Source organism: Marmota flaviventris, chromosome 3 (genome assembly GCF_047511675.1).
Source record: "Marmota flaviventris isolate mMarFla1 chromosome 3, mMarFla1.hap1, whole genome shotgun sequence".
In the NCBI taxonomy this organism is placed as follows: domain Eukaryota; kingdom Metazoa; phylum Chordata; class Mammalia; order Rodentia; family Sciuridae; genus Marmota; species Marmota flaviventris.
Window position 1 is genome coordinate 162,275,352 of NC_092500.1, and position 23,600 is coordinate 162,298,951.

At 40.2% G+C, this 23,600-nt stretch overlaps 1 protein-coding gene across 4 annotated transcripts in view; it reads right to left on the reverse strand.

Moving 5' to 3' along the window:
• Positions 1 to 23,600, reverse strand: part of Psd3 (pleckstrin and Sec7 domain containing 3) — a 468,534-nt gene that overhangs the window by 19,715 nt on the left and 425,219 nt on the right. For all 4 annotated transcript variants that reach the window (XM_071610547.1, XM_071610548.1, XM_071610549.1 and 1 more), the window contains one exon: positions 17,428 to 17,571. In XM_071610547.1, coding sequence (XP_071466648.1) covers positions 17,428 to 17,571 — 144 coding nt within the window. The remainder of the gene's footprint in view (positions 1 to 17,427; positions 17,572 to 23,600) is intronic.

A 23,600-nucleotide genomic window follows, 5' to 3' on the forward strand; every position in this document is an offset into this window, starting at 1 on the left:
GGACCTATGGGATTAAAGAATTTGCTCTTCATCAAAATGGAAAAAAGGTTGCCCTCTGAACCACGGGGATATAAAACTAACCTACTTGCCCTGGATAAGTAAGTAGAGCCATCTCTTGCTAAACTTTTCCTCACGTGATTTTTATCTCCTAAAACAAAAACTTTGCTTGTGATGACAGAAATTTTATACAGGTTTGGTTTATATTTTGTTATGCCTCTGACTGCTCTGGAGTTAGCTGGAGTCACATGAGGTATCATGCAGAGGAATGCTCCCAAGACCTTCACTACAGTTGGCTTCAACTATACCTGCTGCCCTAAAAGGGCCAAAAGAGGTCATAAAGGGACAGGGCTAGTCTTTCCAGGAGACCTGTAAGGTACGGGGCTCAGAAGGAACTTGCTCTGAACTCTCTATCCCACTGGATTCTGAGCATTTCATCCCCAGGATGTGAACCTTTTGAATCCAAAGCATGCCATGGGTTGCATATGGGTTGTCCCATCTGAAACTCAAGTTGAAATTAAATCCCTGTTATGAGGTTTTAAGACGGGGGGCTGTTAAGTAGTGATTTGGGGGATTGTCCTCATGATTAATGAATGGATAAAAGCTTAATGTGGATTAACAGGCTATCTCACGAGTGGATATGGCCAGGTCTCCTGTCTCTGGCCACACAATGCCCTGCACCAATTCTGGAAACTGCCCTCAGGAAGGCTCCAGATGCAGCCCTTTGACTTCAGACCAGAGTCACAAGCCAGGATAAATCTATTTTCTTTATAACTTACCCAGACTGTGGTATTGTATTATTAGCAGAGAAAGCTAACACAAAGCAGCTTTAGAGTTTCTGAATTCTCAGCTGAATGACCCCTTAAGTGGGAAGTACCATGAGCAACTACTGCAGCCTTGAAACTATATTGGCAAAGCACACTTAGCAAACAGAGCAGAGCTGAGTCATCATTTGCTACTTCCAGGTCAAAGGCTCCCCACACATGCACATGATGATGGGATGGGGCCACTTCCGAGTTCTGTAAACAGGTACCAGCTACCTGAAAATAAGATACCTGAAAGAGGATGCAGTACCTATCTCTGGGAGGGAAAGATGGGCTGAAGGCAGGGAACAGGGAAAACCAGCCAAGATGCACATTTCTTATTTCACAGTTTTGCCTAAGGCTCAGGGAAGAAGCATACTGCGAGAGTACTCTTTATGTTCTTTAGAGTATGTAAGCCTTACCTCAGGAGGAATTTAACAAACAAGCAGTTAAATGCTTCTGTGGAAAGTCCATTACATGGATAGGACCGATTCCTGCCTTCCAATGAATGCTGCAAAGAATTCTAATAGCAAATGCCTCTTGGCTTGCTTATGATTTTCTCTATTTCCAAATAATTTTGAAAATATTTTAACTAGCCTATAGAACAATTTTGGACTAGACATGTATAATTATAAACAACATCAAGAGTCTCTTCCAAAAAAAAAAAATATATATCTCAAGTCAGGTAATTAAACAAGTTTAAAAACCCTTAAGTGAAAAGCACTTATGTTCCTCTAGAAAACAGCAAGAAACCTACTGCAGAAGACAAACTTCTCTGGGTTTAAAAAACAAAAACAAAAACCCAACCAACCAAACAACAACAACAACAAAAGAAAATTTTAAAAGCAACAACGACACAAACTAAAACCCCACCAAAACTGAAAACAAAACCACAGTCCTTTTTAGCTAGGTAAGGATTAAGCATCAACAGTTAGCAAACTTACAGATGGGAATGGGTCATTCATCGAAGTTCACTGTGACGCAGGGATGAGGTCACCTACGATCTTTGAATGAGAATTTTCTTTTTGTATAGAAATGTATGTGGTTTGCTCCTGTCTCACTGGGTACTGATATTAAAAAGCACACGACAGGCCTAGAGGAGACCTCACTTAGCTGACAAGCCTCCTCCTTACCATGTTACCACCCAGAGAAAACAATAAACCACTGGTACCACATGGGGACTGCGAAGCCAGAATGGACACTGTCCATAAACAATGGTGAAGTCTTACCAGCACATAACAGCTGCCTAACAGCTCAGCTTCCCTCTCTAACAGCACATGACTTGTACCCAGGTAGGCTATCAGGCTCCCTAACTGGCTTTTAAGCAGACTTCATGTCTATACACATGCCGTCCAACATGGCAGACACTAGCCACATGTGGCTTTGGGACAGGTGAAGTAGTTAGTCTGAATTGAGATAAGCTGTAGGTGTGAACCATATACTAGATTTTTAAAGTCCTAGTATGAAACAAGAATGTGAAATATCTTCATGATATTTTATGTTAATTACATGTAAAAGTGATAGTTGGATATATTTTGTTAACTTATTACAATTAATTTTATCTGTCTCAATTTGGGAGTACTTGAGATCTACAATTTTAACTATGTAATGATTATTTAGCATAGTCACCACACTGTACATTACGTGACCAGAACTGACATATATATATAATAACTGCCATTTGTAAAATCATGTATGAACCTGGAAGACATTTTTAAAATATTTTTTTTCTAGTTGTAGATGGACATAATAATATCTTTATCTATTTTTATATGGTGCTGAGGACTGAACTCAGTGCCCCGCCCCACATGTGTGGAGGCAGGCGATCTACCACTGAGCTACAGCCCCAGCCCTGGAAGCCATTATTTTAAGTGAAATATGCTAGTCCTAGAAATACAAATAATGCATGATCTCACTTATATGTAGAATATAAAAAAGTCTACTGGGCAGAGAGTGGTCACCAGCTGTCGGTGTGCGAAAGAAGAGCACAAACTTTCAATGCTTTTTTTCATACTAGGACTTTGGAATCTAGTGTGTGGTTTATACCTACCACATATCTCAGTTCAGACTAACCCACTTCACATGTCCCACAGCCACAAGTGGCTATTGTCTACCATGCTGGACGGCATATGTATAGATTAGGAAGTCTGCTAAGAGCTAGTTAGGGGTAGGGAGGCCTGATAGCCTTCTTGGGTACAAGTTCTATGTGTAAGAGGTGGAAGCTGAGCCATTAAGCAGCTGTTATGCGCTGGTAAGGCTTTATTATTAAAAAAGGTGAAATATTTATAAGATCTGAAGAGAAACCAGAGTATTAGGCTTTATTATTGTTTATGGACAGTGTCCATTCTTGCTTAGCAGTCCCTGTGTGGTACCAGTGGTTTAATGTTTTCTCTGGGGTGGTAACATGGTAAGGAAGAGGCCCACCAGTTAAATGAGGTCACCTCTAGGCCTGTTATGTGCTTTTTAATATCAGTGCCTAGTGAGACAGGAGCAAACCCACACAGTTCCCTACAAAAAGAAGGTTCTCATTCGTTTTTAAGGCTGAATAAAATTAATTTTTGTATATTCACACATGGACATACACACATGTATGTACAATGTATGCCAATTCTTGGCTATTCCATATAAAGCTGAAATGCTAAGGAGAGTACAGATAACTCTTGGAGACAGTGATTCTCTCTCCTTCACCTTGGATATATGCTCAGAAGTGGAAGAACTACATCAAATGGCAAGTGTAATTTTCTGATGAACTAACATAGTGTTAATACATAGAGGTCACCTTTTTTCCACATTCTCATCAAAAACATGTTATCTTCTGACATTTTGATGACTGTCCTCCTAATACACATGAAGTGATAGCTCATTCTAGTTCTAATTTGCATTTCCCTGATGATCAGGGATGTTAATAATCATTTCAATATATACCTGTGGGTCATGGGTCATTTGAATGCCTTCTTAGGGGGGAAAAAGTTGATTTAGAATCTTTGCTCATTTTTTAATAGAACTATTTGTTTATATTTTTTTGCTTTTTATTAATTGTATAAAGTCCTTTTATATTTTACACATTAACCCCTTATATAATATATGGTTTACAGATAACTTTTCCCATTCTGGGGGTTATATTTTATTTGCAGATTGTTTCCTTTGTTGTGCAGAAACTTTTTAGCTTGATGTAGTAGTTCCACTTATGCTTTTGCTGTCTACACTTTTGGTATCATATTAAAAAACCATTGCCAAGGCCAAAATCATGGAGCTTTCCCCTGTTTTCTTCTGTGAGTTTTACATGTTCAGATCTTACCCCTTTTTGTTTTTGCAGTACTGGGGATTGGACCTAGGGTCTCCAGCTTGCTAGGCAAGCACTCTACCACTGAGCGATATCCCCAGCCTTTGGGTCTAACTTTAACATTTTTAATCTATTTGAGTTGATTTTTGCATACAGTATAAGAGCCTAATTTCCTTATTGTTTTGGTATATGGATGTTCAATTTCCCACACACCATGTTTTGAAGACACTATCCTTTCCCCATTGTGTTTTCTTGGCAATTTGTTGAAGATTAGTTGATCACATATTCATGGGTTTATTTCTGGGCTCTCTCTCTCTCTCTCTTTTTTAAATCTCATTGGTTTCTATGTCTGTTTTTATGTCAGTACCATATTGGGGTTTTGTTTTGTGCTTCTGGCAGTGCTAGGGATTGAACTTAAGGCCTCCTGTATGCAAGGCAAGCACTCTACCACTGAGTTCCAGTCCCAGCCAAGTACCACATTGCTTTGACTACAATGCCTTTCCTATCTATGCTTCTTTCCTTTTTGTTGTGTTGGGCTTTGTCTGTAGTTCTGGGAACTGACCCCAGGGCCTTGAGGAAGTTATTCGGGTAGCACTCTACTGTTGGGCTACCACCCCAGGCCTTTTCTTCCCTTTTTGAGAGGGTCTTACCAGGCTGTCTTTAACTCCTGTGCTCAAGTCATCCTCCCACGTCAGCCTCCTTAGCAGAGGAGACTAGTGGTGTGGTCTATGCACCCAGCTTACAATTTACTTTAAAATCAGGAAGTATGAGGTGTGACTCAAGAATTATTTGACTATCTGGAGTCTCTTCTGTTCCATACATTTTAGCATTATTGTTTCAATTTCTATGAAAAATGACATTGGGATTTGATAGGGATGGCAATGAATCTGCAGATCACTTTGTATCACACAGACATTTAAATAACTAATTTTTTTCAAGCCATGACCATGACCTTTGCACTTATTTGTCCATCATTTGTGCTTTCTAGAATTTCTTTTGTTAATGTTTTATAACAGTTTTCTGTGTCTAGATCTCTCACCTCCTTGGTTAATAAATTTACAATTAATTATTTTATTTCTTTTGATGCGACTGTAAGTGGAACTGTCTCCTTAATTTCCTCTTTTTTTTGATAGTTCAGTTAGTTTATAGAAACACAACCAATTTTTGCACACAATTGATTTTGTATCTTTCAATGTTATTCAGTTTATTTAACAGTTCTAAGTGTTTTGGGGGGCTTTCTATACATAAGATAGTGCTATCTGCAAAAGAGAAAATTTAACATTTTCCTTTCTGCTTTGGATGCATTTTTCTTCCTTTTCTTACCTAACTGCTCTGGTCATAACTTCCAGTGTCATATTGAAGTGAAATAGCAAGAATGCACGTAAGTTTTAGCTTTTCACCTTTGAGTATAATTGTAGCTGTGGGCTTGTGATGCATGGCTTTTATTGAGTCAAAGTACCTTCCTTGTCTATCTAATGTGTCGACAGTTCCTATCATGTATGGATGTTGAATTCTGTCAAATGTGTTTTCTCTTCCTATCCATTGACCATATGCTTTTGTTCCACTTTATTCTGCAAAACTGCTGTACTGCTTGTTTGGATCTGCATATGTTGAACCACCCCTGCACCACAGGGATGAGTACCACTTGACCATGGTGAGCAAGCCTTTTAACGTGCTGCTGAACTCAGTTTAGCTCATATTGTGTTGAGCATTTCTGCATTAATGTTTGTCAAGGATATTGGCTTGTAACACTTTTCTTAAACTGTCCTTGTCTGGCTTTAGTATCAGCGTAGTTATAGCCTCATAAAATGAGTTTTATGAAATTGTCCCTGCTTTTCAACTTTTTGGCAGAGCTTGAGATATGAATTCTGACAGGAGGTCATCAGATTCTGGGCTTTTTTATTGATGGAAAACTGTTCATTACTGATTTAATCTCCTTTATCACTGTTAGTCTGCTCAGATTTTCTGTTTCTTCATAATTCAGCTTGCTAGATTGTATGTATCTAGGAATTCATCTATTCCTTCCAGGTTATCCAATTTCTTGGTATATAATTATTCATATTAGTCTCATGATCCTTTGCATTTCTGTGCTGTCAGCCTCCTCTTTTTACTTATTATTCTAATTTCTTTTTGGTTTGTCTTTAAAAAAACAATTCATTTTATTCACTTTGTGTTTTTTTTTTTTTTTTTTTTTTTTTGGTACTAGAGATTAAACCCAGGGGCACTTAACCACTGACAGAAATCCCCCGTCCTTTTTATATTTTATTTATTTTGAGACAGGATCTCACTAAGTTGCTTAGGGCCTCATGAAGTTGCTGAGATTGGTCTTCAACTAGTGATCCTCTTGCCTCAGCCTCCGATGTCACTGGGATTACAGGTGTGTGACACCCTACCTATTTTCATTTTTAAATGTAGCTATTAGAAAATTTAAAATGACACACGTGTGGTTTGCAATATAATACTACTGCACAGCGCTGGTCTATGTCCCCTGACATTCAAATACGAAATAATCTTGTTATGCATCTAACACTCCTAGGGATTTTTGTGAGAATGAGCTTTTCTAATAAAAACCTGATGTTAATGTGTCATTGTCTTCAAAAATATAAAGTTGGAAGAAAACTTATTAGCTAGTTCACCTAATCCCACCTCATTTTAATTTTTTATGTTCTTTTTTAGTTATACATTACAGTAGAATGTATTTTGACATATCATATGTACATGGAGTATAACTTCCCATTTTTGTGGTTCTCATCTCATTTTGATAACAAGGAAACAAGGCCCTCAAAGGATAACTCTGTGCCAAATACCTCAATGTTAAGACTAACATGGCCTTCTCAAGCCCCAGTCTAGTGATTTTTTAAAACTGTACCATTTTATCTCTCAGCATATTTATCTTTTTCCTGCAGATTGTACCTCAATGGAAAGATGACCCTCATCAGAACAGGCATTCAGGCATTTAGTAATAATTATGGGAGGGATTTTGAGACAGGGAATCATTACTGGCTGCTTATTCTGTGTTATGGTTTGGATATGAGATGTCCACCAAAAAGCTCATGTATAGACAGTGCAGGAATGTTCAGAGGTGAAATGATTAGATTATGAGAGCTATAACCTAATTAGTGGATTAACCCATTCAATGGACTAACAATTTGAATGGATTACTGGGTAATAACTCTAGGCAGACAACGCAGTGGGGGAGCAGATAGCTAGGGACACACCATTGGATATTACACTTTTTTCCTGGTTCCTTGCCCTCTCTCTGCATCTGAGTTCCATGAGCTGGGCAGCTTTCCTTCTCCAAGCCCTTCTGCCTCACCTTGGGTCCAGAGCAACAGAGTCAGCCAAACATGGTTTAAACCTCTGAAACCATGAGCCTAAAATAAACCTTTCCTCTTGTAAGTTATTCTTTTCAGGTATTTTGGTCACGGTGATGAAAACCTGACTATCACGCTCTGCTTCTCAGGTACGACCCTAGTTCTTTGCAAACATCTCCTAAACTATGGTTCCAAAAAATTCTGTTGCTAGCCTTCTCTTTCCTTTAAAGGCATCTGTCATCATTTACAGATTAAAATTCAGAGCTTTTTATCACTGTGCCATCATATGATGCAAAATGAAGTTTAAATGACTGCAAGAATCATGTCTCTCATTAAATGGACTGAGCATCCAGACAACTGCTGATCTTAGATCACTAGCTTTTGACTCATAAAGACTTAGTATCCCATCTAAAAAGGAAAAACAAAAACCCTTTTGAATTCCCCCAAGAATTCTATTAACCTGCGCTATTTCAGTTCCTCAGATTCAAATACATAACCACTTTTGTGATGCTGTCTATACAGGGGACAGCATTCAATTCCAGGCGAGACTCAGTTAATAAGACCAAGGCTACGGCTACTAATCTTCTTTAAGTTAATGGAATTTCTCCTTTGCTTTCACTAGGAAGAAAAAGAGGAATAACTGCTACCTTTGTACTTTTATGATCAAGGCTACTTATCACTAAATAGCTAGATAATTTTCTTTCAAAAGGTGGGTTTGCCTTTTGACAGTGGGCACAGTACTGCTCTAGGAGAGGCTATACACAAGATGAGACCCTAATGTGAGCATTACTAATTCAATGTTGACAAATAAAAGCTTAACAGTCTGAGGAAGCGATCAGATGATTCACTCAGAAGGGCATACGTCAAATCAACCACCCATTCAACCACTATGCAACCAACACCCAACAGTAAACCTGAAAGTTTACAACTTGAAATTTACCTCATGTGTGCCTCTAGATGTACACTGCTTTAGGTTTCCCCAATGATAGTATGTAATATATACTTTTTCTCAAATATACCAATGTCGGAAGAAATCGTGTCATTTTTAAATGCTGAAAAAAATTAGAAATTCAGAAAAAAGATGCATCTTGTTTTAAGAATGTACCAGATTTTTCGGTTTAAAATATTCTGTCTTGGGAAATTTTACAGTCTTGTTACTGTAGACATTTGTTGTTTCTAAAGTTGAATTTCTCCTGGGTATGGTGGTGCAAGTCTGTAATCCCTGTGATTCTGGAGATTGAGGCAGGAGGATCTGAAGTTTGGGGCCAGCCTCAGCATCTTATTGAGACCCTCAGCAACTTTGCAAGACCCTGTCTCAAAAATTAAAAAGTAAAAAGGACTAGAGATGTGGCTCGGTGGTAAAGTATCCCTGGGTGAAAGACAGAAGAAAGGAAACAAAAGAAATAAAATACTTTCTTAGCCATGTGGCTAGTAAGGGCCTAGCTGTCTAAAATCATGAGTGTATGCTGCTCTTGGTCTCAATTCAGAAGTGGGCACTTGGCTGAATTCTAGCCTAGTAAGTTAAGGGCACTGCTCCAAGTCTTGGTTGCAGGGAAATGGGTTTCTCTTTACTGCTGAATTATAATCTAAGAACACATACCTGGAAGAATACTCCTTCTCAATATGAAAGAGCAATAGTTTCATGTTTTGTGCTGCTATGATGTAATACCTGAGACTAGGTAACCTTTTAAAAATAGAGGTACATTTGGCTTGTGGTTCTGGGGGTTGGGAAGTCTAAAAGCACAGGGCCCTGGCATCTGCAAGAGACGTGAGGCTGGTTTTCCTAAAGCTGAAGGTGGGAGGACAAAAGTGAACAAGAGAGGGCCAAGCTCAATTTCACAGCAGATCTTTTCTCGTGATAATCAACCCACTCCCGCAATGACAACATTAATCCACCTGGGAGGGCGGAGCCCTCATGACCTAATCACCTCTTAATAGATCCTCTCTCTCAAAACTGTTGCACCCTGGGGAACACATACAAACCATAACATTCCACCTACAAAATTCAGGAACTTCACACAATGCACAATTCATTTGCTGCTTCCCAATAAACATGCTACTTACATGGAGTTATGCCCCGATAAACCCATTATATGTTGAAAGTATCATTAGGTCATAAATGCAATTAATACATCTAATCTGCCAATCACCACAGCCCAGCAACACAGCACACTGTCAAGTATTGATTGTTTACTTTCATGATTGTGTGCTTGACAGGGAGTTACAGATCACTGCTGCTGCCCAGTATCACTAGTGTATGGTACTGCACATAACTAGTCCAGGAGGGAAAAAAAAATCAAAATTCAGAGTACATTTTCTCCTGAATCCTTAGGTTGAAAAATCCTAAATTGAACTAGCATAAATCAGGACTATCTGTTATCCCCCAAAGTCAGGATCAACTCTCAAGTCCCAAGTCCAGAGTCTCAGATATCTAAGTCAGACTCCAGACACAATTAACCCTGAGGCAAATACAGGATTTCAGCAGTGAGTTGAAAATAGACATTCCCTTTCCAAAAGGGAGAAACATATGAGATAAAAGGGCTGACTGCTCTCAAGTAAGTGTGATACCCAATAGGAAAATCATTAGATCTTCAAGCTGCGGAAGCTTTTTTTTTTTTAAAAAAAAAAAACAAAAACTCCATGTTCTGTATGCTGGGCACATTGGGAAAGCTTTGCTGGGCCTATCCTAGGCAGCAGCTCCATGGATTTTAGTCTCCTATAGTTAGTTCCTTGAGGTTCTCCCAGGCTGGCACTGCAGGCCAACAGCTTTACATTCTGGGATCTTGAGGGCAGCTTTGTGCTTGGGGCTCCAATATTGCTTAGAGGGAACTGTGGTGGCCTCACTTTCAGGGTTCCACGAGGCACTGCCTTAGTGGGAACCATTCAGGGGCTTCTGCCCTAAGACAAGTCTCTGCCTGAGCTTCCAGGTGTCTGCCACATCCTTTGAATCTAGGTGAGGAAGCCAGGCCCCTGTAGTGCCTGCATTTTTGTATAACTGCAGAATCAGCACCATGTGCATACTACCAAGGTTTTATGGCTTGTGCCTTCCAAGTGGAGGGTCAAGTTGCTCCTGGGCTTGCTAGAACCATGACCAAGATGGCTGAGGGTAGCTATTGCCCTGCACAGCCTTGGAATTTGGGGAGCGGAGTTCCAAAGCTGGGCAGGGCAACAAATGTTGACATCCCTTGGGTGCCTCTTTGAAAACTGCCCTCAAGGTCCTGCCTGGGGCTGTTGGGAAAGGTAGCCTTGAAGATCACTGAAGTGACCTGGGTCTCTCTCTCTCTCCAGGTGTCTTGGTGATGATCTGCTCTATCCATGGTAATCTCTAGCAAGTAGTTGGTTGGCTATACCTGGTTTCTTCTCCTAAAAAGTGTTTTCACTCTTTACATGAACAGGCTGCAAATTTTCCAAATCTTTCTGCCCTGCTGCTTCTCTCTAAATTATAAATTCCGTCTGTAAATAATTTCTTTCCTCTTTCATCTTACTGTATATGTGTTTAAAAGTAGACACACAGTTCCTTCAATATTTTGGTTAGAAATTTCTTCTACCAGATCTCTGAGGCTCATCACACTTAAAATTCGACCTTCCACAAAGCCCTAGGATACAGACAATTCCACTGAGATCTCTGCTTCTGTGTGGAGGCAGCCTTTACTTCAGGCTCCAATACTATGCTTCTCATTTCCAAAAACTCATCAGAATGGTCTTTACTGTCTATATTTCTGCCAATATTCTGACCACAATCACTTGAGTAATTTCTAAGAAGACTTAGATTTTCCCTGTCAATGAATTCCTTCTGCTGAACCTGCACCAGAAGCACCTTTAATGTGCTGTTTATGGCAATTAAAGCTTTCCCCAGTATTCAAAACTGTTTCAGCCCCCCTTAATATTGTCAAATGTCCATATTACCAAAAACAAGATACAGATTCAATGTGAGCCCCATCAAAATATCAAAGACATTCTTCACAGAAATAGAAAAAACAGTCCTAAAATTCATATGGAAGAATGAAGACCCAGAGTGGCCAAAGCAATATTGAGCAAGAAGGGCAATGTTGGTGGCCTCACAATACCTGATCTTACAATTATACTACAGAGTTATAATAACAAAACCAGCATGGTCTTAGTATCAAAACAGACATGGAGACCAGTGGAACTAACTAATGAGAAGATAGAGACAAATCCACATAGATACAGTTATCTGATCCTTGACAAAGGTGGCAAAAACATACAATGGAGAAAAGATAGCCTTTTCAACAAGGTGCTGAGAAAACTGAATATCGTATGTAGAAGAATGAAGCTAGAGTCTTCTCTCTCTCTCTGAACAAAAACCAACTCAAAGTGGATCAAACATTTAGGAATTAGACCAGAAACACTGCAACTGCTAGAAGAAAACAAAGGGTCAACACTCCAACATATTGGCATAGACACCAACTTCCTTAAAATATGACTTCAAAAGCTTAAGAAATAAAACCAAGAATCAATAAGGGAGATAGTTTCAAATTGAAAAGCTCCTGCACAGCAAAGAAACAAAAATGTAAAGAGAGAGCCTACGGAGTGGGAAAAAATATTTGCCAGTTATTCTTCCAACAGGTACATCCAGAATATAGAAAGAACCCAATAAACAGCACCAAACAAATAACCCAATCAATAAATGGGCAAATGAACTAAACAGACAATCCTCAAAAGAAGAAATGTAAATGGCCAAAAATGTATGAAAAAATGTTTAACATCCTTAGCAATCAGGGAAATACAGATCAAATCTATACTGAGATTTCATTTCACTCCAATTAGAATGCCAGTCAACAAATAACACTTGGGAGGCTGCGGCAGGAGGATCACAAGTTCAAAACCAGCCTCAGCAACTTAGCTAGGCCCTAAGCAACTTAGCAAGGCCCTGTCTCAAAGCACAAAATAAAAAGGGATGGGGATGTGGGTTAGTGGTTAAGTGTTCCTAGGTTCAATTCCTGGTACTTTTAAAAAAGAAAAGGAAAAAAAAAAAAAACAACAACAAAAAAAAAAAACAAATAACAATAAATGCTGATGAGGACATGGGGAAAAAATGTATACTTATACATTTTGTTGGACTGTGAATTAGTTACCACTTTGGAAGGCAGTATGGAGATTCATCAAAAGACTAGGAATGAACTCACCAATCCTACTCCTCAGTATTTATCAAAAAGAACTAAAATCAGCATATTATAGCAATACATGCATACCAGAGCTTATAACAGCATAATTCACCATAGTCAAATCATGGAATTAACCAAGATTGTACATCATTAGACAAATGAACAAAGAAAATGTGATATATATATATATATATATATATATATATATATATATATATATATGCATGCAAGCAACAGTGTTTTGCTCAGCCCAAAATAAAAGAATAAAATCATGTCATTTGCAAGTAAATGGATGAGAACATCAGTTTAAGTGAAATAAGCCAGACTTTGAAAGTCAAGGGTCAAATGTTTCTTCTCATTTGCATAAGCTAGGGGGAAAAAGGGAATTAAAGAAAGCGGGGGTGGGGGGAATGTCATGAAAACAGAAGGGAGAACAGTGGAAAAGAAGGAGATTGAAGGGAGGAAGGAGGGATGGGAAAGGGGAGGAACTGTAGAATGAAATCGACGAAACTATGTTATGTGCATGGATGAATATATCACAATGAATTAAACTTTTATGTCTAACTATAATGCTACCATTAAAAAGAAATTAATAGAAGGAAGACCAATAGGTTAGAGGAAGGGGATCGGGGGAAGGAGGAGGGGAGGGGAGGGAAAAAAAAACCTGTTCCAGCCTCTACCTGGTACCCAGTTCCAAAGCCACTTCCACATTTTCAGATGTTATAGAAATAGTTCCACTTTTCAGTAACAATTTTCGAGTCCGTTTTATGTGGTTACAACAGAAAAACTGAGACTGAGTATAAAGAACAAAGAATGGTTTGGCTGGTGGTTCCAGAGGCTAGGATGTCCAAGAGCATAGTCTGGACATCTGAGGAGGGTCTTCATGCTGCATCATCCTATAATGGAGGGCGTGAGAGAACAAGAGTGGGCAAGAGAGGGTTCAGCTCATCAGGCACCACCTCCCAACACTGCTGTATTAGGGGTTAAGTTTCCAATTCATGAACTTATGAGACCCATTCGAACTATAATAGAAGAGTTGATTCCAAAGCCTATGCAGAAAAATCCAAATAATACTCAACTAACACAACTGGCTGCAGCCTCCATAATAGGGTTTACAAACTCAATGCCTTCAGTGATCAGGCCATTAACACAAAGTGGAAAGCTGTGGATATGATGTAACAGGGAGTAATGGGAAGAAGACAGCTTATCTTTCTAAATGAATTAAAACAGATACAACATTGTGCTGGCCACAGAAAACACAGTGACCTTAGGCACCTATGACTCGTCTGGACTGTGTTGATCACTCTTTTCTAGTGAGCTCTACAAAGACTCTTGGGAGCCCTGGATCAACTTGACCCTCAGGAGTCCCTCTTTAGTAGATCAGTCATGTTAATAGGTTTGGCCTGCTACCCCTTCTCCCGGCCTCTACTCAGTCTAGCTCAACAGAAGGATTACTCAACTCTATTACAAACATGTGAAAAATATCTTGGAATAAACATCATTTTCCCTTTCTAATCATGATTGCTTTTAAAGCTGAAGAAACAAAGCCCAAATATCGGGGCCAAGGATAGTGCTATCAAGGGGATTTTCTTTTAATGGTGCAGTCGGCATTGAGGATCTTCTCAGCACAGTTCAACCTACTGTGTTTCGGTTGCCTGGAGTCTTGTAAGTTTTAAATCTGATACAAACAACCCCTGTGATACAAACCACACATTCCCTAATATACCGGAAGTATGATGATGATGAAAACATTTAAAAGTAAAATAGGAGCTAAATAAAGTAGAAATACTTTATAAAGATATGAGGCCAATTTTTATACTTATTTTCATAAACTTGCGAGATTAACAGTGAGTTTCTCAATTTAGACCTGTGATGCTTAACAAGTCTTTCCAAAGTAAGATTAGCTTCCAAATGAACTCATCTGAGAAAATAACAGCCACAACTATGGGTAATTTATTTAAAACAAACAAACAAACCATCTACCCCTCCTCCACTAATTAATAGTCAAAGAAGAGAAAAGTGCCAGTCTGGTCAGTCACAGCCCATTCTGAGTGAAATTTGCTGCTTTAGGTAAAAATGAGACCTAAAAATGAGGTTAACATGGAAGTCCTCTTATAGTCTATGTCATCTTCTTATAGCCCTAACCCTGTGAATTTACTGGAATTTCTAATGATTGAGTGTGAGTGGGGGTTTGGAGAATGTGGCTCGGCATGAAGAACTGTCTGTACTCAAAGCAACCTGGGACAGAAACCACTGAAATGCATAACTTAGGAACAGCCCTGGTGTTATCACTAACAGCTTACTATTGCACCAAAATAAAAATGTTTTTCGTTATCAAGACTCAACAAACAATTGTCCTGAAACCAGGGGAGTCTCATGATGACCACCTACTAAGCAACAGGCTAGAGAGCTAAACCAGGTTTCAATTCCTCACTGCTGAACATGCAGACAGGCCTAGTCTTCTCTGTCACTGCACACTGAAGCCCCTGAACTTCAGACACTGCCGTCTGTTCTCACCTGCTTATCAGACTTGTTTTCATGGCAGCTTCTGGCCCTGTAAAAATAACTAATACTAAGTAATTCCCAGAGAATTATTTCCTGTGATTTTTCTTTTGTACATAACGATAAAATTTCATTAAGTCTCTCAGTCTGTATCAAGTGCTCAGTCAATACTCTAGGATCTGAGGATACAGCTCTGCATAAAACACACACACACTGGCCAATAGCTGTCTCCCTGTACTTGGGGAATGAAGCAACCACTTGGTATGATGCTTATAAAGCAAAGGATGCTACATAAGGACTGCCACAAGCACTCATAGGAGACCAATTCTGGTGGCTGAAATAAAAAGTAGCCTCTTCATGATACATTACTCCAGTTTTCATTTAGTGAAAAACAATGACTCGCTTTCTAAAGAGCAGCGCTGATATGAAAACCTTTGTAGATGACATCTGTACAAAGTGAAGCACCTTCTACCTTCCTGGTTGATACAGATTAATGCAGCTGGACACCAGCCTGACATGCTGTGCCTAGGAGTGTGAGCCTGACTCTGCCTGGAATGCAGTCTTCATGCTCCTGGAGACACAATCTGATGAAAGCAGGACGTCATCCCACAAAGCAGGGTCTCACTTCAGGTCAGGAAACAAAACTGTTGGAGCTTGCTGGGCTGCATTTCCAGAAAAAGGGCACCACAGAAGATCCAAAAGCGGGTGGTGTGCACCAAGCAGCAGCAACGTCTCCATCATCTCACGGCTGCCCCGCCTTCTGGGGACAGGCTCTTCCCTTCAGAGTCAAGGGCTCAAAGCAAGGTGCTGAGTACTGGAAGCAGGGGATGGAGGTGTTGGGAAATTTAATTACAATGTGTGAAGCCAAACAGTCTATGGCTTAAAGATACTCCAGAAGTGTGAAGAATAATGATTGCTTTTTGAGAACTCTCATTTCCCAAGAATGAACAAGTCTGGGGAACGATGAACTACTTTGTTTTTTGTTTTTTTTTCTTTTTAATATTTTTGTCAAGTCTTTTTTGCTGCAAGGCTTCCAAAGTTTTTGCCAGCAAACTTATACCTTTACCTAAAGAAAGATTCCTCTTGGGATAGTCATCTGACCAGAATGATGACTTCCTTGACCATGGAGAAAACTATCATTTGGATCTGTGATGAAAGTGCCATCTGTTAGATCTAATGCCACACTTGGTGACAGAATTTTTTTTTTTTTTAACTCAGGAAGGCTTCTATGAAATCCTGTCTGATTAAACAAGCAAGGACAAGGCATAGGCTGAAAATGAACCTGAGGTCCCTGCTCTTTAAGAGCTCAAAGTCTTATTTAGGGGGATGTGGGATCCACTACAGAGACAGGCCAACATAACTTTATCACAAAGCAAATTGGGGCAAGTGTTACTGCAGATTAACCCAGCTGGAGGTCCAGAGCAGGTTGGCTAGGAGGATCTGGGCTGCTCCTTGAAAGAGGAGCAGGACTTGCAGAAGATGATAGAAAGAGCATTCGAGGTAGAAGGAGTAGATGAGTGGAGGTATACAGGTGTATTCAGGGAGAAGAAAAGAGGATGGTCAGATGGGACTGAAGGAGAAGGAAGGAGGAAATAAAGGGTCTAGACTTGCAATAAACATGAAGAGCCACAAACAGATTCAGCACATCCAATGGAAAAAATATTTGTAACATTTTTTTTTTTTTGGCCAGGGAGGGGGTACAAAGATACCTTAAGTGTCTAACGATGCTGGCTGAGGTGATGAAATGGAGGATTCTAACACTAATTTGGGAGAAAACTTGGCCAAAGGAACCATTTGGAACTATATTGCTTTCAGCTTGCTTTTAATTTTACTGCCTTTCTGCGTCACATCACGTGGATCCTCACCATTCTTCCTAATAACCACACTTGCTGTTGTACACCAGTGTGCGGCAAGCCAGAATCCTCTTCTGAAGGGTGGTGAGTAGTACAGGAACAATACCCTGGTGTCGCCTAACGACAAGAATATGCGGGGAAAAGCTGGTGCTTCCCATCACCCTGTCACTCATTTCCTCTGCTATACTTTTCTTGGACTCAAACTATGCAGCAAGAGACCCACGGACACAGAGAGCAGCTGTGCACCCTGACAAGTCCTCTGCAGTTTTTTTTGACATCACAGCATTTACACAATTCCAAGTGTGCATGCTGCTTGCTGTTAAACGTATAAACTGGCAGTCACTCTCTGATGTTAGTTTGGCACGTAAGTGGAATCCCAAACACAAACGGCCATCAGGACCAGGATCGCATTAGGTACTGGTGTTAGTACCGAGCTCCCAGGTTAAAGGCAGGCTTGGGGCGAGCGCCTCACAGTCATGGTAACTTAAAAACTTTCCTCCCACAGACCAATTGTAACAGAATCATTTGTTAGCAGCCAGTGCAGCATACCTCAAACTCCAGATAGTGATCTTTCAGCTTGTACTCGTCGACCTCCTTGGCCTTGACTTTCTTGTCAGGGGGATAGGAGCGGTGCTCAGCCAGCTCAGTGGTGATCTGCTTCAGCTTGCCTTCATGAGATTTCAGTTGTTCCTCCTGGCAGGAAATTATTGATCCATTTAGTGCACAGAGAAGAAATCAATTAAAAAAAATGTGTAGAGTGCCTTTAAAAATCCCTTATGGTGACTAACTTTCATTTACCAGAACAGTCTAAGGTGCCTCAGCAGGAGGCACATCCTTCCAACTCGCCAGTGTTGGTGTAATTCTTCCCAGGATGGCAACCCAGGCCATCCTAACTGGGCCTCCCCAACCAGGCCTCTGATTACAAAACCAAATGGCTTCAGAGCCTGCTAAGGAATGCAATGTCACCAAGCTGGGACAAGACCTTTAAAGAGAAACCAGATTAGGCAAGTCACCATATGAACAGCTAAGTGCCTTGCCTGGGCACCACATAACTTGGCTTCTCAAGTATGCCCGCTCAGCAATAACTGCCTGAGCGCCCGTCTTTCGGAGTGAATGAGCGTCTGTCTGCAAATTTCTTTCTTTTTTTGAGATAAGCAGTACTGCAAAGAAATACTTCTTCTCTAAAATTTATCATATGTTATTCTAAAAAATGTGCTATGCTTTCTCCCTCCAAAGTAGCAGAGGGTCTCTCACTTCCTTCAACTTCACTGACCTGAACTAATCATTCAATTAAAATGCACTCATTGACTGCTGCCTGAACAGCATAATTATAGGTTCCATCTGCCAAGGTAATATGGTTGGTCCTATGTCAAAGAACTTCCATTCTAGGGGTGCCATTTATACCTCCTTGGCAATAGTGACCTAAAAAGAGATGATACTGAATCCTCTCGCAGAATTTTAAAAATAGTCTTGAGACAAAGACATTGGAATTCTCTTGAATTCCTAAAGTTGGGTGGCAGCTTACTATTCCACTTCCACATGTAAATTATCCAAATTCTTGATTATAAATTTTATATGTATAAGAAACAAAAAGATAAACGCAAATGAAGAACTGATTAAAGGAGGCAATAAGCATGTTTTACATAACACCAACATAATTTTAGAATATAAAAGTTTTATTACAGAATGAGGGGAATAACTTAAAAGACTACCAGATAATTAATAATTATGAATGCCAAATTAAGGTTATATAACATCCTTGTAAATTTTTTGGAAGATATCCAGAAACTATAAAGTCACATATAATATCTTAGGGATTTCTGTAATAGTGCACATCTTAAAAGCCAAATAAGAAAAAAGAATTCAAGTCTAAAGCCATAAAAAAATATTGATATATATTAAAAAAAGTAAAGTTTTGGGCTGGGGTTGTGGCTCAGCCATAGTGTGCTTGCCTAGCACATGTGAGGCCCTGGGTTTGATCCTCAGCACCCCATCAAAATAAATAAATAAAGATATTGTGTCCAACCAAAAAATAAATATTAAAAAAAGTAAAGTTTTAAAAAGCAGAGAACATTAGTGAAAAGATGAACAGAAGAGGTAGCAAGAACACATGGAGTGAAAGAAAGATGACAAGATTCATTTTTAAATGCGAACAAACGAGATATGTGTGCACCGTGGCCACTAAAACATTATTCACAATAGCTAAGATATGGTCACAACCTAAGTGACCCACAACAGATGTGTGGATAATGAAAATATGATATGTATACAAAATGGAATACTACTTAGCCTTTAAAAAGAAGGAAATTCTGTCCTACATCACAGCATGGATGAACCTGGAGGAAATTATGTAAGGTGAAGGAAGCTAGGTACGGAAAGACAAATGCCGTACCATCTCACTTATATGTGAAATACATAAGAAAAAATCAAGCTTTTAGCTGTAGAAAGCAGAATGGTGGTGACAAAAGATGGAGGGACAAGGAGATTGGGGAGATACTGGTCAAAGAATACAGAATTTCAATTAGAATGAGTTCCAGAATTCTTTTGTATATCATGGTGACTACAGTTAATAATAATAATAACGTGTTATATATTTCAAAATTGCTGAGATGGGTGTGATGGCATAGACTATGATCCCAGTGACTCAGGAGACTGAGGCAGGAGGATCACAAGTTGAAGGCCAGCCTCAGCAACTTAGTGAGGCCCTAAGCCACATAGTGAGACCCTGTGTCAAAATACAAAAATAAAGAGAGTTGGGGATATAGCTTAGTGGTTAAGCACCCCTGGGTTCAATCCCCAATACCAATAAATAAATAAATATAAAATTGTTAAAAGGTTTCAAATGTTCTCATCAGAAAAAAATCATTACATGACTCGACAGACACGTTAATTAGCTTGACTCAACTGCTCCACCATGGACACACGTCACACTATATCCCACAAACACCTACCTTTGCACCTTCTTTTACAGAGTCCGAGGAATTGGAAGCCTCCTAAAGGAGACCCTGGCCACTGCCCTTTAGAATGAAACAGAGATCCAGAGAACTCAAGCACCTGCTCCAGGCCACCGACACAGCAGGAGTGCATCCTCCCAACTTCTAATCTTAAATTCACTTGGGGACCCTTTCTTAAACACACACCCAAGCTTCAAAACCTTCTGCTTCTCAGTGTGCTGGTGCTGAGCTCAGCACCCTCAGAGCTCCTCAGATCCCTCACCCCCCATGCCTCCTGCCACAGCTCTCCAGCTCGCGGGCTACACGCAGGTCGTACGCACCCTGCATGCTCCAGATCTTGCAATCTCTTTCCAGTTACTGCAGCATTGAATGTGTATGCCACCTATTTGCCACAAAACTCACTCTGACCTAAGTGTGAATTTTACCTCCTTGACTGAGTACAAACTCCAAGAAGGCAAAATAAGGAGGATCATTTTCCCTTTTCCTTTAATCTTCCAGTGTCTAGCAAGGAACTCAGCAGAGACAACAGTACATGGCACTAACAAAGACCTTATGCTTCTACACTGGGAGCTGAGACCACTGTCGCACCCATTTCTACAAAGCTCACTGGACCTATCCCTTAGTAAACAGTAGCTGAATATATGGATTAAAGAAAGAGGGTGCTCATATTATTTCTTCTGTGTTTTCAAGGAGAAAGATGATTTAGAAGGCAGTGCAAATTACAAGTAAAATCTGTAATGCTTGAGCTCTATTAAACCCAAGAGGTAAGGATTTTAGAATAAAGAACATTTGCCAATGAGTCCATTTGAGAGAGAGATTGCTGAAAACACCATCGCTAAGGATTTTCTTTAATCATTTCAGGTTTAACGCACTTTAAAAACCTTAAACACAGTGTCCTTAAACACACTTCCACATGATTCAACTAACTGTCTTACTGAATGTTTAATGTATATTAAACATAGACTCTAAGAAATGAATAAGAAATCTAGCTACTTGGGAATAGTGTGGTCACCAAGTAAGGTCATGACAAGGAGCCTGGACTGTATCTTACTGGCACAAGCGAGTACATTAAGGAAGTGCCATAGTTGGACCTGTTTTCATCAACACTGGGAAGGGTGGCCTGGAGGAGAGCACCTCAGGAAGGTGACTTCATGAGGTACAAGTATCCAGAGGAGCAGCGCAGACTAAGGGAGGCAGAAACTGAGTGGAGGGAGAGGGACCTCAGGTGGCTAGACAAATAGTCCTGGCCAGAGTTTTATGAAGTGGGGTGTGTACAGCTTGCCAAAATGACCCAATGGGGAGAGTTTTAAAAATCAGTATTGAGATACAATTTTAAATTTTTATAAAAACCATTGTATCCCATAACTGTGCTGAATTTGATTACAAGTTCTGTAAGTTTTTAAATGGAGTTCTTAGGCATTGGGAACAGTTTTTTAATTATTTTTTAAACTCTAAGCACTGTGAAATGCTACTATCTGGGACATGTGGTATATTTTATTTAAAAATACACATCTCTCAAATATTTAGTATTGATAAAGTGAATGATTAAAAAAGAAAACCAGTGACATAGGTCTAAGATGACAAAAGCTTAAAGTAAGGAAAGTCGGGGAGGATGTGAAAGATATTTAAGAGGTAAAGGGACAGGGCTTGGTGATGAGGTGTGACACAGGTTGGGGTACAGGGGTGCGGTTCTGGCCAATGAGGGAGGCGTCTGTAAGAGCACAGGCTCCCAAAGCCTGCCCCTGTGCTCCTCCTCAGCACTACCTGAGGTCCAGCACAGGACAGGAGGAGGGGTGGGGTTACTTCCCTGTGAGGGGCGAGCACAGGACCCACTTTGTTTCTGAACAGTGTTCTCTCTTGACCTGCACCCAAAGAGTTAATACTGAGTTCATTGGTTCAAACTTTTGTAAGAGAACAGCTGGAGTTCAAAGAAATTGGAACTAGGTATCCATTAGGAAGGTGACTTCATGAGGTACAAGTGTCTAGAGGAGCAGCACAGACCTAAGGGAGGCAGAAACTGACGGTGTCGTGTGCCTCAGTGTGATCTGCACCGTCTGCTGGTCAGTCATCTGGAGCGTATTAGAGAGAAACAGCAAATTTCCAGGCATCAGACTGCATCTGAACCACCTGGCGGGATATTATACTGCCCCCAGATAATTCTTATGAATGCTCCAGCTTGAAAATGTCTGTTTTGGTGGGTATAAAAGTGGCCCTGAATAGATCCCAGAGGGGGCTAATCATAATTCTGTGTTTCTAGAAGGAGGAAGAAAAAATCTTAGAGTTTTCAGATTAGTTTCTCCACCCTCAACAGAAGAAGAAAAAAATGTGCTTTGGCAACACTGCCATGAAAAACAACCAGAGAAGGTGACTCCTACACAGCGGAATTGTTCAGGAAGAACCATACTGCACTGACAATAATCAATTTTAATAATTGAGGCTAATATGTTTTGGATAGCAGACAAGAATAAATTAAAGAGAAACTCATAAATGACAGGGTGATGAACAACATGTCTTCAAAGAACCAAACAATCTTTTAATTGAAAGTTGGATTTTTTTCCTGAACACTGTCCCCCACCCACCCACCCACCCAGCAGGGTACTCACAGTGCTGTAACATATATTTTATAAATGGAAACTACCCAAGAGGTCCTGGCATTTGGGGGAATCATGGCCAGCCTGTGAGGGCATGGAGAAAGGAAAGGTGGCCAGTCTCACAGACGCAGGACCACTGGGTCAATGCAGTGGTTCTCAGTGGGAGCGGGTAGCTTTGACCCCAGAGGACATTTGGCAAGGTCTGGAGACATTTCTGGTTATTAAAATTAGTGGAGATGCAGTTGCCATCTACTGGGTGGAGGCTGGGGACACTACTAAACACCCTGCAGTTCATAGGACAGCTTCACACAATAAAGAATTATCTGGGCCAAAACATCAACAGTGCCGAGAGTGAGGGTGACCAGGCTGAAGGAGAGAACAGTCTGTGAAGTGCTGGAGAGAGGAGGGACGCTTGCTTCAGGACGCGCTGGAGGTGTGCTGGGACTCTGCACAGACATCTGCAAGAGTGTCCACTGATGTGGAGGGCACACCACTCCCCTGCGCCAGCTGCATGCCAACTCACCTCTCTTTAGCACCGCTAATCACCACACGCGTGGTTTTACACTGTGCTTCCCATACTGTCCTGTTACTCTCAGAGGTGAAACATCTTTTTAAAAAAATTGTTAGTACATGAAATGATGACCTGGGTGAGGAAATGATATGGAAACCTTAAACCTTAAACACATTCTAGATCTCCTCCTTTCCAGATGGAAGTCTTGGTGATTTAACCGGTGGTGGCAGGGAGATACTCATCACATCCCTTTCTCTAGAAGTCCCTAAACAGCACAGCTGTCTTGTCTGAGGTGACAATGGTGGAAGCTTCTCTTTGCTATTGCTTTCCTACCTAAAATTCAATCACTGATCACTAAACATGTGCTCCCCCCACCTTTGTTTGTATCTCTGGGGATGCACATCCAAAATGAAGAAAAATATTTTTAAGATTATGCATTCTATTTTTTGTAAAACACTGTTGTTTTTTTTTTTTTAAAAGAGTCTGCTTTGATAAAGGTGCTTGTTGCCCGTTTTCCTGGCAGAAGCACACATAGAGATGAACACATTTCCACATGCATGTGTCTTACTGGGAGACAGCTCATATACAAATAGGACAGCAGGGCCTTTTGAAAAATAGGAAGAAAATAAAACAGTACATTCTATAGTGAGAGAAGAACAAGGAAGA